Genomic DNA, 19,141 nt, shown 5'->3' on the forward strand with positions numbered 1-19,141 from the left:
CTCTCCACCCCTAACCCCTACTTAGCTACCCCAAATGTTTTTTTATTTTACTACTTACATCAAACCGTAAAGAATTTAAGAAAATGCTAAAGACATATTTATTTAAAGAAGTATACAACATACCACAAAACCAATAACACAATATACTGATAGATCTTTACTATGTCTAATTTAGCTGCTTATGTCTATTTTAACCTTCATATGTAAATTTCTTATGCTTTATTTTTAACTTGTGTATGTAAATTTGTAAACCGCCTAGACGGACATGCAAATGTCTTATTGTTTGCGGTATATAAACATTTTTAAATAAATAAATAAATACTGCTCTTCCGGAGCAGAAGTATTTTCCACATGCTGGCTGGCTGCTAATGGCCGCTGCCCCAGTCGGCCTCCATCTCGCCCCTCCCCTCCCTGCCCCTCCCTGCCCCTGGCCCACCCCTTTTTCAGGGCCTGGCACTTCGGCGTATAATGGGCCCTTTGTAAAATGCACGCAATACGCAAGGCCCGGCCACAAACGTGACCCCTGTTTTTTACGCACGGCAGGCTTTTAAAATTTAGCAGATTGGGTGGTTAGTATCATTAAATCTCTTTAGTCCTTATTAAGAGGGCTTGATACATATGAGAAACCGCCATTATTTGCATATAAAAGTGGTAGACATTTAAGGGATGAATTAGTTTCTTCTTTTTTACCTTAGTCTGATAATTTGGAAGATGTGGGGTTTAATGGACATTGACCTTGGGAGGCTGTAGTGTATGTGGTTTGTCTTTGACTATTCCAGTTCTCCAACATCCGCAAACATTCTGAGTTTTTAAGTTCCGATTATCTTTGACCAGCCAGTCAAAGAATTTAATATTACGTTCGTAAAACCTCTCATAGTGTTACAGTTTTGGCTGCAGTGCAACCGCCTCACCACCAGGGGTCCCTCTAGTGCTGGCTGTCCTGACAGGCCCAGGCCATCTCCCCTGTCCACTCTATGTTCTGGGTTGGCCCTTATAACCCTGCCTGACAGTTCCCTCGGGGCTTCGGCATCGAGCTCACCTGGGCTCCCTGCTCTAGCCTTGCGCGGCCTTCGGGCCTTTCCTTGCCCTGCGCGGCCTTCGGGCCTTTCCTTGCCTTGCGCGGCCTTCGGGCCTTCTTCCTCGCTTTTCTTACCTGGCCTACGGGCCTTCTGACCTGCCTGCTCTGCTTACGGTGTGTGGCCTACGGGCCTTCTGTGTATGTGTGGCCTACGGGCCTTCTGACCTGCCTGCTCTGCTTACGGTGTGTGGCCTACGGGCCTTCTGTGTGTGTGTGTGTGTGGCCTACGGGCCTTCTGACCTGCCTTGCCCTGACTACGGTGTGTGGCCTACGGGCCTTCCGTGTGTATGTGTGGCCTACGGGCCTTCTGACCTGCCTGCTCTGCTTACGGTGGGTGGCCTACGGGCCTTCTGTGTATGTGTGGCCTACGGGCCTTCTGACCTGCCTGCTCTGCTTACGGTGTGTGGCCTACGGGCCTTCTGTGTGTGTGTGTGTGGCCTACGGGCCTTCTGACCTGCCTTGCCCTGACTAGGGTGTGTGGCCTACGGGCCTTCCGTGTGTATGTGTGGCCTACGGGCCTTCTGACCTGCCTGCTCTGCTTTCGGTGTGTGGCCTACGGGCCTTCTGTGTGTGTGTGTGTGGCCTACGGGCCTTCTGACCTGCCTTGCCCTGCTTACGGTGTGTGGCCTACGGGTCTTCTGTGTGTGTGTGGCCTACGGGCCTTCTCTGCCTTGCCTTGCTTACTGTGTGTGGCCTACGGGCCTTCTGTGTGTGTGTGGCCTACGGGCCTTCTGACCTGCCTTGCCCTGACCCAGCCTGAACCCAGACACTGCTACTTGCCGCCTGCCCTGACCCAGCCTAGACCCAGACACTGCTACTTGCCGCCTGCCCTGACCCAGCCTGAACCCAGACACTGCTACTTGCCGCCTGCCCTGACCCAGCCTGAACCCAGACACTGCTACTTGCCGCCTGCCCTGACCCAGCCTGAACCGAGACACTGCTACTTGCTGCCTGCCCTGACCCAGCCTGGAACCAGACACTGTTTCTAGCCATTCCTGTCTCTCTCCACCTGGAGCCACCCTGCTGGGTGGTGTTCACGACTCCTGACCGGAGCCCAAGCGTAACACATAGTTTAAAAACTCGGATCAGTGAGCACCATAGGAACTTAAGAAATGAGCATATTGAGGCCCCTTTGGTTCAACATCGGGTTGAAGCTGGACGTGATTATTCAGATTTAAGCTTTTTTGCCTTATAATAGTTACGGCTACATCCAAGGGGAGGAGATTCATCACTGCATTTGGTTAAGATAGAGCAAAGGTGCATTCACCAGCTGAATTCAGTAATGTCTGATGGATTAAATCAGAGGATTGATTGGGATTTTTTTTTATGAATAGTTAGGTTCAGGTCTTTCTCTGATTCTTTGTATTTTTAGAAAGAATGGTTAACTTGGTATTTCCCCTGAAAAAAGGAGGGTAAACTGTTATTGGCTGCCAGGTATATTTGGAAGATGTTAGTCTTATAAGCATGATTGGATAGGCTGAGCCACGAAGTAATGGCTAGTGAGAATTTGAAGAAATGAAAGATTTAGATTTGGAGTTAACGATGGCATTGATAAGTGTTATTCTTTATCATTTGTAAATGGGTTTGTTTCGCATTAAACTTATTAATTGGGGTTGTTTTGTTTGGTTTTAGTATGTTTTTGCTTTTTGGTGAAGGCTTGAATTAAAGTGGATACAAGCTGTATTGCATTTCATTGTGTGTTCTGTTGGGCGACATGCCTTAAATTTAGGTAGGTTTGTATATATACATAAGAAAATGCCATATTGGGTCAGACCAAGGGTCCATCAAGCCCAGTATCCTGTTTCCAAGAGTGGCCAATCCAGGCCATAAGAACCTGGCAAGTACCCAAAAACTAAGTCCATTCCATGTTACCATTGCTAATGGCAGTAGCTATTCTCTAAATGAACTTAATAGCAGGTAATGGACTTCTCCTTCAAGAACTTATCCAATCCTTTTTTAAACACCGCTATACTAACTGCACTAACCACATCCTCTGGCAACAAATTCCAGAGTTTAATTGTGCACTGAGTAAAAAAGAACTTTCTCCGATTAGTTTTAAATGTGCCCCATACTAACTTCATGAAGTGCCCCCTAGTCTTTCTATTATCTGAAAGAGTAAATAACCGATTCACATCTACCCATTCTAGACCTCTCATGATTTTAAACATCTCTATCATATCCCCCCATAGCCGTCTCTTCTCCAAGCTGAAAAGTCCTAACCTCTTTAGTCTTTCCTCATAGGGGAGCTGTTCCATTCCCCTTATCATTTTGGTAGCCCTTCTCTGTACCTTCTCCATCGCAATTATATCTTTTTTGAGATGCGGCGACCAGAATTGTACACAGTATTCAAGGTGCGGTCTCACTATGGAGCGATACAGAGGCATTATGACATTTTCCGTTTTATTCACCATTCCCTTTCTAATAATTCCCAACATTCTGTTTGCTTTTTTGACTGCCGCAGCACACTGAACCGACGATTTCAATGTGTTATCCACTATGACGCCTAGATCTTTCTTGGGTTGTAGCAGTACCTAATATGGAACCCAACATTGTGTAATTATAGCATGGGTTATTTTTCCCTATATGCATCACCTTCACTTATCCACATTAAATTTCATTTGCCATTTGGATGCCCAATTTTCCAGTCTCACAAGGTCTTCCTGCAATTTATCTCAAGAAGATTGTGATTTAACTACTCTGAACAATTTTGTCTCATCTGCAAATTTGATTATCTCACTCGTCATATTTCTTTCCAGATCATTTATAAATAAATTGAAAAGTAAGGGTCCCAATACAGATCCCTGAGGCACTCCAATGTCCACTCCCTTCCACTGAGAAAATTGTCCATTTAATCCTACTCTCTGTTTCCTGTCTTTTAGCCAGTTTGCAATCCACGAAAGGACATCGCCAACTATCCCATGACTTTTTACTTTTCCTAGAAGCCTCTCAGGAGGAACTTTGTCAAACACCTTCTGAAAATCCAAGTATACTACATCTACCGGTTCACCTTTATCCACATGTTTATTAACTCCTTCAAAAAAGTGAAGCAGATTTGTGAGGCAAGACTTTCCTTGGGTAAAGCCATGCTGACTTTGTTCCATTAAACCATGTCTTTCTATATGTTCTGTGATTTTGATGTTTAGAACACTTTCCACTATTTTTCCTGGCACTGAAGTCAGGCTAACCGGTCTGTAGTTTCCCGGATCACCCCTGGAGCCCTTTTTAAATATTGGGGTTACATTTGCTATCCTCAAGTCTTCAGGTACAATGGATGATTTTAATGATAGGTTACAAATTTTTACTAATAGGTCTGAAATTTCATTTTTTAGTTCCTTCAGAACTCTGGGGTGTATACCATCCGGTCCAGGTGATTTACTACTCTTCAGTTTGTCAATCAGGTCTACCACATCTTCTAGGTTCACCGTGATTTGATTCAGTCCAGCTGAATCATTACCCATGAAAACCTTCTCCATTACGGGTACCTCCCCAACATCCTCTTCAGTAAACACCGAAGCAAAGAAATCTTTTAATCTTTCTGCGATGGCCTTATCTTCTCTAAGTGCCCCTTTAACCCCTCGATTATCTAGTGGTCCAACTGACTCCCTCAAAGGCTTTCTGCTTCGGATATATTTTAAAAAGTTTTTACTGTGAGTTTTTGCCTCTACAGCCAACTTCTTTTCAAATTCTCTCTTAGCCTGTCTTATCAATGTCTTACATTTAACTTGCCAATGTTTATGCTTTATCCTATTTTCTTCTGTTGGATCCTTCTTCCAATTTTAATGAAGATCTTTTGGCTAAAATATAGCTTCTTTCACCTCCCCTTTTAACCATGCCGGTAATCGTTTTGCCTTCTTTCCACCTTTCTTAATGTGTGGAATACATCTGGACTGGGCTTCTAGAATGGTATTTTTTAACAATGACCACGCCTCTTGGACATTTTTTACTTTTGTAGCTGCTCCTTTCAGTTTTTTTCTAACAATTTTTCTCATTTTATCAAAGTTTCCCTTTTGAAAGTTTAGCACGAGAGCCGTGGATTTGCACACTGTTCCTCTTCCAGTCATTAAATCAAATTTGATGATATTATGATCACTATTGCCAAGCGGCCCCACCACCGTTACCTCTCTCACCAAGTCCTGTGCTCCACTGAGAATTAGATCTAAAATTGCTCCCTCTCTCATCTGTTCCTGAACCAATTGCTCCATAAAGCTATCACTTATTCCATCCAGGAACGTTATCTCTCTAGCGCAGGGGTGGGCAAGTCCGGTCCTCGAGGGCTGTCCAGTCGGGTTTTCAGGATACCCCTAATGAATATGCATGAAATAGATTTGCATACAACTGAGGCAGTGTGTATGCAGGTCTCTCTCATGAATATTCATTAAGGATATCCTGAAAACCTGACTGGTTTGCAGCCCTCGAGGACCGGAATTGCCCACCCCTGCTCTAGCGTGTCCCGATGATACATTTACCCAGTCAATATTGGGGTAATTGAAGTCTCCCATTATTACTGCACTACCAATTTGGTTAGCTTCCCTAATTTCTCTTAGCATTTCACTATCCGTCTCACCATCTTGACCAGGTGAACGGTAGTATACCCCTATCACTGTAGTCTTCCCTGACACACAAGGGATTTCTACCCATAAAGATTCAATTTTGTATTTAGTCTCATGCAGGATGTTTATCCTGTTGGACTCTATGCCATCCCGGACATAAAGCGCCACACCTCCTCCCGACTGCTCCTCTCTGTCATTGCGATATAATTTGAACTCCGGTATAGGACTGTCCCATTGGTTATCCTCTTTCCACCAGGTCTCTGAGATGCCAATTAAGTCTATGTCATTTACTGCTATACATTCTAATTCTCCCATCTTACTTCTTAGACTTCTGGCATTAGCATACAAACATTTCAAAGTTTGTTTTTTGTTTGTATTTTCATTCTGCTTTTTAATTGATAGGGATAAGTTAGGATTTTTTAGGTCAGGTGAGTTTTTAGTTACAGGCACTTGGACTACTTTTCTTATTATTGGAACCTCACTGTCGGGATGCCCTAATTCTAATGCATCATTAGTATCCTTTAAAGATACCTCTCTCCGAACCATGCGCTGCTGAGCGACTGTCGGCTTTCCCCTTTGTTCTAGTGGGGGTGCCATATAGAAATATGTTACGATGCATTCTTAAGGATATAATTCAGGTTTCTGATGCTGATTGTTTCATACATCAAATGTGTTGATATTATATTTCGTACTTAGGATTAAAATCTGGTGAGTCCTTCATGGGGATTTGTTTAGGGAGTTTTTGCATAGTATGATGTTTATAAATAATGATTTCTTGGATATATTTGCCCTTTTAGTTCCCCTTGAAGAAGCCTCATTTCAAGGTGAAACTCGGGCCCTAGTCAGGATTGGAGAGTTTGGAGACGTAACGGTTTTGAAGACCTTTTTCGAATGTGCAGTTGAAGGGTTCGGATATGTCTCGGTTTTAAAGACGTCACATATGCTGGTTGAATGCTGGGATCAGGATCTGAGATGTTATTTCTTGAGTGCTGGATTCTTTGGCATCAGTTGAAAAGCTTGTGGGATATGTGGGGAGATTTTATAAGGTAAATGAAATTGATATATAAAAATATTTGAAAGATTTTGCAGTGCTCATCCACAAGCTGCTGAATAATGGATCTCTTCTCCATCACCAGGGACTTCTAGAGGTACCTTGTGTTTTGCTCATCTTGTTCAAACACATGAGCCTGCATTCTCGGCCTCAAATGTTAAACTTTATTATTCAGGGAAGTCTTTGACTTAAATGGACTGCTGGAAGTACTGAAATTCATTTCTTCTCTGTCCCCTTTTCCATGCTGTGGTTGACAAATTTATTGTCACAATAGTCTCACTCTCCTCTATGATACTATCTTATCTTTTGTGAATGTGTAGTCAGGCCTTTCTATGTTTTTTATAAGAACATAAGAAATTGCCATACTGGGTCAGACCAAGGGTCCATCAAGCCCAGCATCCTGTTTCCAACAGTGGCCAATCCAGGCCACAAGAACCTGGCAAGTACCCAAACACTAAGAAGATCCCATGCTACTGATGCAATTAATAGCAGTGGCTATTCCCTAAGTAAACTTGATTAATAGCAGGTAATGGACTTCTCCTCCAAGAACTTATCCAGCTACACTAACTGCACTAACCACATCCTCTGGCAACAAATTCCAGAGCTTTATTGTGCGTTGTGTGAAAAAGAATTTTCTCCGATTAGTCTTAAATGTGCCCCATGCTAACTTCATGGAATGCCCCCTAGTCCTTCTATTATTCGAAAGTGTAAATAACCGAGTCACATCTACTCGTTCAAGACCTCTCATGATACATTTTATATTGGTCTGTATTTCAAGGAGTTCATTTGTAGCTGCCCTGAATTTTGAAAGGTGCAAGATCTAAATCTTTAATATAAATAAATAAAAGACTGAGCTGGAAAAGCTCTGTATTCTCCTTGGGGAAAGAGGCGACACCAGGCCAGAAACGTTTATTTATTTTCAGCATTTGAAAGCAGGGTATTTGTCCCCAGAGGGCTCACAATTCAGGTTTGTAGCTGAGGGTTGAAGTGACTTGCCCAAGGTGACAGAGCGACAGTGGGATTTAAACCCTGGTTTCCTGGTTCACAGCCACTGCTCTGACCACTAGGATCCTCCAGAACTCTGAACAGAGAGAAGTCAAATATCAACAGGCCTCGGGAATTATCGTTATTTGTATTCTGTATTGTGTAATTCTTTCTTTGGCACTTTAAGAAGCAACAACATTTCTTGAATCTGAAGGAATCCTAGAAAGAGAGGAGAGAAAAAGCAGAAGGAAGCGTTGGTAGGCCTCAGATAACAGGGCCTGGAGTTAGGAAAAGATCTTGCAGGGATTGCAGTGGAAACGGCAGAAAATGTGTGAAAAGAAGAAATGTAGATGGAACAGGGGCCATTGGAGGGAAGAGAACTTAAGGAGGCTGAGATGAGGGCTCAGAGAAATGGTGGCGGGAGCAGGGCTGTGATGACGTCAAGGTTGGGTAGGGGGAGTTGTGGTGAGCAATATTTCCTCAGGCTTTTTTCTGGGGGAGTCCTCACAGGGTGCGCTTTCTACCACAACACTGCCACAGGGACTCTCGCTTTCTCTTTATCACCATCTGTGCTTTTCTCACATCTTTCAGCTCTCTGTGAGCTGAGAAGCGAAAGATGGAGCGAGCAAGGGAGAATGGAGGAGAAAGATAACGACTGGGTCCCTGGTGGCATATGATAGGAGACCATCTCTTACACCCTCAAGCAGTGCGGACATTGACTGTGCCAGTAACATTGGGCTCCATGGAGACGCTAGTTTCAGTGAGCTGTGCGTGCTCTCCTGTCAGACAGATCTTTAGTGAATCGTCTGGGCCTCCCTAACTTATGTCCATGTGTGCTTTAGTCTAGCTTGCTGGCCAGAACCGGAGGGCTTGACCAGAAGGTGGAGTGGAATTGGTAAGAGTGCTTCCATTAGCACTTTCCTTGCTTATATTTGTGTCTTGTTGCATGCTCTTTTCTTTCTTTGTCTGGATATCTGCTTAGGAGCCTCTCCTACTCTGTCTGCACATGTTTATTTCATACTGTATTGCACATCAGCATTGTCCCTTTGATTCTCTCTCCCATCACTTCCTCCTTCTCACCAGCAGGAGGAGAGCAACGCTTCTTACGTGTGGCTGTGGGTGGTGGGTCCTGCAACTCTCTGGGGCCTTGTGTAGTTCAGATCGAAGCTGTCAGGGGAGTAGGCAGATACAGTAAGAAGGAGAGAGGACAGTGCCATTGTGGGGATGAGAGGAGGAGTTGGGGAGCTGCCTGCACAGGTAGATTTCCCCGGGCCTTACCATCACCTTTGGATCATCCCTGTTGCAAATATAGGTCTCTCTGCCTTATTTTGGTGTATCTGCCATTGTCTCGGCCAGGCTGTTCTCTGTCTGCCTGCTTACATTTCACCCAGTGTCTCCAGCCCCATGTCTATCTGTGCACGTGCCTCCCACCATAGCTCCTTCTCACTGTGTCTGCGTGTGCCTCCCCTTCCTCTCTCCTGCCGGTGCCCACACATCTCTTCCCCTGTCCTCTGTCCTGGGCCCCCAGTCACTTCTTCCCTTGATGCTCTGTTCTCCTCTCACAGATTACAATACCACTTTTATGCTGTTGACTCCCAGATCCTCCTCTCTATGCCAGAAATTTCACTACAAATCCAGTCTGACATCACCACCTGGATGTCCTGATGCCACCTTAAACTTAAAATGTTCCCTCCCCTCCTCTCAACCTGCTTCCCCTCGTCCCTCTTTTCTGTCTGTGGTAGGCGCACTCATCCTTCCAGTTCTCTTGGCCCATAACTTGGGGTCATCTTTGCCTTTCTCTCCTTCTCTACCCGCATGCAAAACACTGCTAAAGTGTTTAACTATAACATTGCTAAAATTCATCCCTTCCTTTTTGAACATTCATTCTCTTATCACCTCCTGCGTAGACTACTGCAGTTTGCTCTTCATAGGTCTCCCGCTAAATCCTCTTTCTTCACTAAAATCTATTCACAGTTCAGCTGCATGACTTATCTTTCTTCAGTGCTCTTCTCAAGTCGCTGCACTGCTCACTCTCATCTTCAGCATACAATTCAAGCTTCTCTCACTCGCTGATAACGTCATTTACTCTGCAGATCCTTATTACATATTTCTTTCTCTCTTTGTGAACTCGGTTTGTTGGGCAAGTCGCTCTTCTCTGTGCTCTTCTCTCCACTGTCAGTGCCTGAGTCTGCACTTTCCATCTTGCTGTGTAATATGTCTGCACTAGACTTTCTGAATTGGAACCAGACCTTTACCAGACAGTTATAAACCCTGAAGTTGGCACATCACAAGAAGACATCCGGACAACTAACAGCAAATGCAGAATTCAGGAAAGTACCATTACCCTCCTCCTAAACAGATGATGATGCCTGCCAACCAAGGACTGACAGTGACCCCATTGGGATACGTAGGATATTCCTGCTATCCAGTCTGACCAGTCAAGGAATTTCAGCAAGCCAGTCATCTCCATTTAGGTGTCAAGGACTTGCTGACCCAGCAACATGAGCCATGCTAGTGTGACCTGCCCTAATTGGGCCGTACAAAAGCCCCAGCACAGGTGCTCCAGCAAAAAGATTTCAACAGGATGTGCTAGAGCAGAAGATGCCGGAGGGACGCGCTAAAAACAATCCGTTTCTCATGGACTTCTAAGTGGAGCAGCTTCAAGTGATATAAATCCTAGATGGGAGTTAGATATTCATGCAGAAGGATTCATAACCAGCCACACAGATTAAGCAGAGCTTTGTTACTCACATCCTGGCATGAATTCCTGCTGTGTCCTAGTTGGGTTGTACTTGGTGAAAGAGCCCGGGAATGTAGGAAGTAATTCCATAAGAGTTACCCTTTGCTAATTGGGAGTTTGGAAGTGGAAGAAGTACTCCAAAATGAGTTACCCTATGCACACCTGTTTCCTACTCCCAATAGCATATCTACATGTGTGCACACATCTCTCCCCTCCTCTTTGTGTGTGTGTGGGGGGGGGGGGGGGAGTCTCTCTCCTATATGTATGTGCATGGGTATCGCCTTCTCCCCCAAATCTGTACGTGAAGTTTCCCCCTCTCCCTCAACGTGTACATGGACTTCTCTCTTGTATCTGGGGCCCAGTGTCTCTCACTCTGTTTTACTGTGCGTGCCCTCCTTGTTATATGTGCATGACCTGTAGCTCTTCTCTCCGCATGGGCAGGTATGATGTACTGTCACCAGGGGAGATGCAGAGACTATCATTCACACGCCTTTTCTATCTCCAGCCTAGATATGCAGGTCAGTAACCTCATTCTAGCTGTGCAATATGTCCTTATTTCATCAAGTGTAATGAGTTATAAATACGTTGACATCCGAAGTTCTTTGTATGCAGAGCATTTGTAGAGAAGACCATAAGTGCAGGGAGATAGGATTGTGCTGGGAAGGAGAGGCAGGATGGAGCTGGAGATGGGCTGCATGGAGTGACCCAGGGAGAAGACGGGATAGTGCTGGGGGAAGGGTTGGAACGAGGGGATCAGGGTGGAAAGCAGATAGTGTTGGCAGAGGAGAGATGGGAGTGAGGACGGAGGTGTTGGGGGAAGAGTTGGAGTGCAAGGATGAGATCAAGTGAGAGAGAGGGTGATGCTGATGGAGAAGAAAAGGGGGAGTCAGGAGAGAATCAGGGAGGAGACAATGGTGATGGGAAAGAGGAGAAAAGATGGTACTAGGGGTTGGGGTGGAAAGAGGATGATGCTGGGAGAGGGTTGTGGGGGTGCGAGTGATCAGAAGATTAGGACAGATGATGCTGAGGGAGGGTTGGAAGTATGAGAAGAGAATCAGAGTAGAAAGGATGTGTGAGGAGAGTATGCTGCTAGGATGAGGAGGGGATTTATTATCATGTGATGAGGATGGTGCCATGGGAGTGGAGGGAGGGGTGTGAGGGAATCAGAAATGAGACGATGGTGCTAGTGGATGGGAATAGGGATGGGTTGGGGATGTGGAGAGGATTTTATCATCAAGTTGGAGAGTGAATGAGCTTTGGGGGTCTGAAGAGGGGTCAGGGTGGAGAGAGGATGGGTGGTATTTAGGGGAAGGAAAATGCATGATGGTCAAGGAGAGGAGGTTGGTGTAGAAGTTGCAGGTCAAGGCTGGAGGGAGGTGTTTGAGTTGTGCTAGGTTGAGGGCCTTTCAGATGATGATGAGACATGGAAAGACATGCATGATCAGCAGAGGAGATTCGGTAAGGACCAGTCAGGGTTTACGATGTAGATGCTACTGTCTGAATTCTTTTTGAATAGCACCAGTTACAACACTGTCCTGGGTTTTCACAGGGAGACATTTAGAGGGTTTTCCTCATCTCTTAAGAAAAACAACCCCAAACCCCATTCAGACAGCAACATCCACACTGTAAACCCCAAGTGATCTTGCCAGGGCTTAATGACGAATCTTCCCTGCAGAACAAGGCTTGGCACAGGAGATGGTTTATGGGTTCTTGACACAGTGCATAGTTTTGGGGATCTGTTCTGGATAAATCCCCTAGAACCTTCTGGACTAATTGAGATCCATCCTTAGGATGGCTCTGAGATTGAAGATACAAACACTGAAGCTTGATCTCTGATCAAACGAGATTTACTTTTATCCTTGATTTTGATGACCATTCACTGATTCTCATCTTTTAAGAAGTTTAGGTTTATTTTACTTCAATTCCCTTGAAGCAGGCATGTGTGCAGAAGTCTGGAACATGTTCCTTCCTTAGTGTATTAATTGTATTGGATTTTAGTGTTTCATATGTATTAAATATTTTTGCAATATGAATTGCACCTCTGTGATTCAGACACTTATATATACTTTATTCCTCTGAAATTTCTGTCACTTTTTCTCTCTTGTAAGACATATGAGATGGTGCAGTGAAAGTGGGGCGGGTAGGAGGGGGTTCAGTACCGCTGAGGTAGAGAGGGCAGTGGTGGCAATACTGCCAGTGTGGGGTGTGTGGGGGGTAATATCTGCTGACAGATTGATGGTAATTTTTGTAATTTTAAACCTGTCCTTGCAGTACTGGATGAGATAACCAGTGCACTGACAGAGGAGGTAGAGAGTGAGCTATATCGTGCCTGCAAGCAACTGGGGATGACGCTCATCAGTGTGGGACATCGCAGCAGCCTGGAAAAGGTGGGACAGAACAGTGACCCCTACCCATCCAAGAAATCTCCCAGCATCATGGACCACACCCTACCCTACAGCACTATGAGGCAGGGACCTCCCTTCCCCAGTGTACCATGAGGCACAGACCCCCTGCACCAAGGAGAACTGACTGCACAGAGTCATTGAGTTTGATTTTGTTTCCTTAGTTTTTCATCCGGCCACAGATGAGTCTACCAGTGACTTTGAAAGATATGTGTCATGCCTTGGAGTATTGCATAATGTTCTGGGTGGTGTTGATGCATGACCATGACCCCTAGGGGGCACTGGTCCTGACTGGAGCTCATGGAGAAGCACTTTGGGCTCTGTGAGTTTGGCCCATCAACACTGGCACCAAGGGACCCAGGAGCTGCACTGGTTGCTGGTGATGCATTGACATTGTGGGAGGGCATTGATCCACCGTGACCTTGAGCATTGGAAAGGACTGCCGGAACAAACCACTGTCTTGATTCTTCCCAAATGAAGAAAGCAAAGGGTTTGGTCTCTGGCTTCAGCATCAAGGAGTTCTGAGCACAGTGAAGGTGAAAAAGCATTGGCATCAGTCTCTGTTAATGCACGATGCCGGGATATTTTGGCTGCAGCTGTGAATCCCCTGAAGGGTTCCCAAAGAGAGGAGAGCTCATCCTCGATGCATTCCCAGGAACTGGATCCAAGGGTCTAGGAATCTGCCATTAATACACCTCTGGCTTCCCAGAAAGATGTGGACTCTCCTGCTTCCCAATCAGTGTTGACATTGGCAATCTTTGAGGCGGAGCTGGATAGGAAAATCCAGCATGCTTTGAAAAAGGGTTTGCAGAGCATTGGTGCCTCTACATCGAGAGCATCGGTGTTGATGCAGGGCGACATCCAACCACTGTTGGAGTCCTTACAGTTGCCTGGGAGCCTGCTACCAGCATCGGTTCTGATGTCAGTTCCTGGAGGGAAATTTATGTCCATGGCAGCTGCACTGATGATTTATTTTATTTAACACTTTTCTATACCGACCTTCATAGTAAAAACCATATCGGATCGGTTTACATCGAACAGGGTAATAACTGGAGTGACAACTAGAATAAATAAGCAAATGAAGTGGAAGAGGCCAAAGTTACATTCAAACAAGGGGTATGAACTTGGAAGCTTAATCAGCTGGAAAGAGAGGTTAAAGCCGGTGATAAGAATATAATATAATACAGTAGAGAGAAAAAAACCCCACAGGTTAAATCATCATGTGCTTTGAAGTATCAGAGTCCATCAGGGGGAAGCTTAAGCACAGAAGTTCCTGGCCCCAACAAACAAGTGCTACCCTGTCTGAGGGCTTCTTTGTAGGAAGGGCAGCATCTGGGTCTTCTTCCCAGGCGTTCTAGTTGGGGTCTGACTCAGATCTGGAAATGTCTCTTTAACATCCAATGCTTCCTCTGACTCCTGACCCCTCCTAAGGACCTTTCCTTTGTTGGTTTTGTGCAGAGAAAGGCTGAAGCCATTCCATTTCCTTTACTGAAGAAGGATTGAAACAGAAACAAAGTGCCGTACATCCTCCAGTTCCTGAAGCCTTCTAAGGAGATTGTGACGGTCCCAGTTCACAAAAACATTCAGGAGGTACAGATGAGGATGTGAGAGAATCCTCTTTCTGTGGCTCCTGTGAATAAGGAGGATATGATCTAGCTCATCCAGAAGGCTCCCAGATTCAAAAAGAGGCATCTACTGCATCGATCTGTAGTGTTTGAATCTGCTCTCAGGAAGGCCAAGAAGACTAGAACTCATTCATTGATCCCCCCAGAGAAGGATTCCAGAATCCTAGATACTCTTGGGAGAAAGGTTTTCCAGGGAAAAATGCTCAATGCCTGCATTGCTTCTTGCATGCAGGATCTGCTGAAATAGATGTGGGAGGTAGCCAAGTAGGTTCCTTAGAAGCAGCATGACAACCTCCAGTCATTGGTGGATAAGGAGATGGCATGTGGAAAACATATGGTCCTGTTGACCTTTGATGTTTTCAAAATGACAAGAGTCTCTGCTCTGGGGATTGGCATCAACAGACTTGTCTGTGGGCCTCAGCTCTCTGATCTATAGTCCAGGAAAGAGTTGCTGACATGTCATATACTGGAGAGAGACTATTTGGAGATAGGGTAATGGAAGGGGTAGCACAGATCAGAGAATATTGTATGACACATTTATTTATTTATTTATTTATTTAAAATTTTTATATACCGGCATTCATGTTGCAAACACATCATGCCAGTTTACATATAACAGGGGTGTACAGTAAACAATTCAATAACCTATTTGTGTAGAAGGAAGCAGTTACAAATAACAAGGTAATAGAACTGGGAGGAGAGAAGAAAAGAAAGAGAATAACATTAGGTATAGGTATTTACATTAGTAATAACATTTTTACATGTGGAAGTGGTAGAATCTGGCTGAATAGAATTAATCGGTGTCCGGGAAAGCTTTTTTAAACAGCCAGGTCTTAAGTCTCTTCCTGAAGGTTGGGAGGCTGGGCTCCTGTCTAAGGTCCGGTGGGATGGAGTTCCATAGAAGGGGGCCGGCTGTTGAAAAGGCCCGATCTCTCAAGGTAATGTGTTTGGTAGTTTTGGCTGGGGGCACTTGAAGAGATCCTCTGAGTGTGTCTCTTGTTGGTCTGGAGGAGTTATAAATTTGGAATGGGACTTGTAAGTCGAGTGGGGTGTGTTGATGGATGGTTTTGTATATTATGGAAAGAGATTTGTAGAGGATTCTAAAGTGAACATCAGTATCTCTTCACAGCTACTCCAGAACCACCCTCCTTTAGTAGGAGATACTCAAGTAGGAGGTCAGGATGATACTTTTTCCAACCGAGGAGCTGTTATCTTCCACCGGACTCAACAAGGCTGCTGCCCTCAGCAAGGCAGCAGAGGGGCCCCTAAGTCACAGCCAGTGGATTGCAGAGAGCATAGCCCAGATCCTGGTACCCTTGCTGGAGGACCTTTCTGTTGGGGCAGGCTAAGGTTCTATGTGAATCATTGGCTCAGGGTAACTTCAGACTTGTGGGTCTTCGGCATAATATGAAAAGACTACAGATTACATCTATTGGCTGTTCCACCAAATCAGTCTACAGACCCCGCTTAAGGGAAACCCTCACATCAGGACATGGTATAGAAGAAGCTCTCCTCCTCCTTAGAGACCAATGTGGTCAAGTCTGTTCCACATAGGGAAAGAGGGTGGGGATTCAACTCCAAGTACTTCCTGATTCCAAAGAAAACAGGAGGACTCCGTCCCATCCTAGAGCCTTGAACAAATCTCGAAGAAAAAAAAAAAGAAGTTAAAGATAGTTTCCTGGGAAACTTAATTCCCTTTCTATCAAAAAAAAAAAAAAAAAAAAGAATTGGCTATGTTCTCTTGATCTCAAGGATGCTTACGCAAATAGATATTTCTAGGTCACAGAAAATATTTCAGATTTGTAGTAGGAGGCTGTAACCTCCAGTACTGCACCTGCCTTTTGTCTTGGCAACAGCCCCACAAGCCTTTACAAAATGTCTCACTATGGTGGCGACGGCACATCTATGCAAACTGGGAGTTTCTCCTTACCTGGACGATTGGCTGGTCATGTGTACATCTTAGGCGGGTGCCATAGAATCAATGGGCAGAACCATCCGGGTATTGTAGTTACTACCCCAAATTCCACCTGAGACTGTTATCTCAATTGCAGTTTATAGGAGCTTTGCTAGACATGACTCAGGCATGTCTAGCAAAGCTTCCTTCCTCAACCAGAGGGCTATCACATTAATATCTGCAGAAAGGATTCAAGTGATTCAGCAGGTATCAGCATGGGACAGGTTGAAGACGTTGGGCTTTATGGCCTCCATACTGCGTGTTACTCCCTTGGCATGTGTCTGTATGAGAAGAGCCCAATGGATTCTCAGATCACTGTAGATTCAAGCCACTCAGGATCTTTGATACAGCACTCACATCATTCATCTGCTCCAGGACTCCCTGGCCTGATGGTGAATTCATTCCAGTCTGTTCAGAGGTCTACTTTTCCAAATTTCACCAGTCCAAATTGTCCTGACCACAGATGCATCAAGCCTCGGGAAGGGAGCCCATATAGAGAGGCTCTGCACTCAAGTCCTTGGTCTGCTCAGGATAGCTTCTCAGATAAATTTCCTAGAGCTAAGGGCAGTTTGGTATACTCTGAAGGCCATCAGAGATCAGTTGGTCAACAAAGTGATCCAGGTCCAATCAGACAATTGAGTAGCAATGTATTACGTCAACAAGCAGGGAGACTCGCCAGAAGTGAGACTGCTATCTCAGGGGATGTCCACAGAGTCACATATCTGGCAAATGAGAATGTCCTTGTAGACAGATTGCGTCAAGTCCTGGAAGCCACAAATTGTGCTTGGAAGGGGCTAGCGAGTGTGGCAAACAAACCCAGAGTACATCTGCTTCTGTCTTCCCACAGCAGGAAGGGTCGCAAGGCAAACTAACCTCAGACTTTGTTGCCCCTGATTGAGGCATAAGAACATAAGAATTGCCCTGCTGGTTCACAGCAAGGTCCATCAAGTCCAGCATCCCATCTCCGACAGTGTCCATTCCAGGTTGCAAATATCTGGCAGATCCCACAAACTAGATCTAAGTCCTGTTGCTCATTCCCAGTGATAACATTTTCTTTAGTTTACTTGTATTCTTTTTTTTTATTTTTTATTTAACTTCTTTTACTATACCGACACTCAAGACCAGGTCTTATCGTACCGGTTTACATTAAAACATGGGGAAACCAATTAACGTATAAGTAGAAATGAGAAGTTACATTAAAACAGGGAGAGTAATAACAAGGATGTCGGAAGATAGGACAGAATTAAACAATAACAGAAATGGGAGATCAAGAATCAACCAATAAGTTAACAAAATTACAAACTATAAAATAACATAAAACAATAAATTAGTAATACAGAAACATGGATTATTAGGGACTTTTCCTCCAGGAATATGTTCAAATCTCTTTTAAAGCCCATTGTGCTAGTCGCCTTAATCCCGTCCTCTGGCAACAGATTCTATATCTTGATAGTGCGCTGAGAAAAAAATACTTTCTATGATTTGTTTTTAATCTGCATGGAGTGTCCCCTTGTTTTAGTTTATTTGAAAGGATAAATGACCGTCCTTTATTTACCCGTTCCATCCCATTCATGATTTCTAAACTTCTGTCATGTCCCCTTTCAGCCTCTTTTCCAAGCTGGAAGAGCCCCCGTCTGCACAGCCTCTCATCAAAGGAGAGATGTTTCATCCCCTTTATCATATTTGTTGCACTTCTCTGCACCTTGTCTGTCTTGAGAAGGAGCAACCAGAGCTGCACACAATACTCAAGATGCAGGTGCACCACGAAGCGATATAGAGGCAATATGATACTTACCTTTATTCAACTTGCAGTGAAGGAAAACCAGCTATACCAAGTAGACAGTGTGAATCACATCCAATTCCCTCTATAAACCAATCCATATATTTCATCCTCCTCCCTTAACTCCCATCCCCATAAGCTATCATACAGATAATTAAAATGCATTTAACAGTTTCTAAGTAGGATGTCAATAGATACAATAAATATACAGAATATGTTTTCTGTTTTATTCTACATTAGAGATGTGCATTCGTTTTTGCCGAATTGGAAAATTGCAATGAAATTGTCCAATTCGGTATGTTTCAGGGAGCCCGAAAAAAAATCAGGATTTTCCCGTTTTTTCGCAAAAATTCGTTTTTCCGATTAGTGCGCACTAACGGGAGTCAGTGTGCGCTAACTCCTGCTAGCGCACACTAACAAAAAGTAACAAAATCTAAAGGTTTTTGTTAGCACGCACTAACTAAAAATCGATTTTTCGTGAAAAAAAGACCCGAACCGAAAAAAAACGACATTTTCCATGGCGTCCGAAAAACGAAGAACGACACAAACACAAAAAACGATGCACATCTCTATTCTATATTCCTTTTCAGATCATTCCTAACATTCTACAAGGACTCTATGTTCCTTTTCAGGACCTTGGAGAATCCAGCATCGTGTATCTGTAGTTGGGATTATTTTTTCCTATGTACATCACTTTGCACTTTTCTTCTAAATTTCATCTGCCATTCAGTCCATTCTCCAAGTCTCACAAGGTCCTTCCGCCTCACAATCCACTGCTGTTTTAACAAATTTGAATAATTTTGTCATCTGCAGATTTGATCACTTCACTTGTTCCTTTCCAGATCATTTATGATTGCTAAATAGTACAGGTCACAGTTATGATCCCTCTGGTGCTCTACTAATGGCCTTTCTCTATTTGGAAAACTGACATTTAGTCCTTCCCTCTGTTTCTGGCATTTTAATCAGTTACAAGTCCA

At 44.4% G+C, this 19,141-nt stretch overlaps 1 protein-coding gene across 3 annotated transcripts in view; it reads left to right on the top strand.

The window, feature by feature from the left end:
- ABCD4 (ATP binding cassette subfamily D member 4) overlaps nucleotides 1–19,141 on the top strand; it is a 272,156-nt gene that overhangs the window by 247,591 nt on the left and 5,424 nt on the right. Inside the window, exons 17-19 of one of the 3 annotated variants that reach the window (XM_029598438.1) lie at nucleotides 8,506–8,558; nucleotides 10,845–10,921; nucleotides 12,675–12,790. The exons of 1 other annotated variant lie outside the window; for it this stretch is intronic. In XM_029598438.1, coding sequence (XP_029454298.1) covers nucleotides 8,506–8,558; nucleotides 10,845–10,921; nucleotides 12,675–12,790 — 246 coding nt within the window. The remainder of the gene's footprint in view (nucleotides 1–8,505; nucleotides 8,559–10,844; nucleotides 10,922–12,674; nucleotides 12,791–19,141) is intronic. One more of the 3 variants, XM_029598439.1, reaches the window with a different exon arrangement.

The sequence above is a fragment of the Rhinatrema bivittatum genome, chromosome 4 (assembly GCF_901001135.1).
Source record: "Rhinatrema bivittatum chromosome 4, aRhiBiv1.1, whole genome shotgun sequence".
Classification (NCBI taxonomy): Eukaryota; Metazoa; Chordata; class Amphibia; order Gymnophiona; family Rhinatrematidae; genus Rhinatrema; species Rhinatrema bivittatum.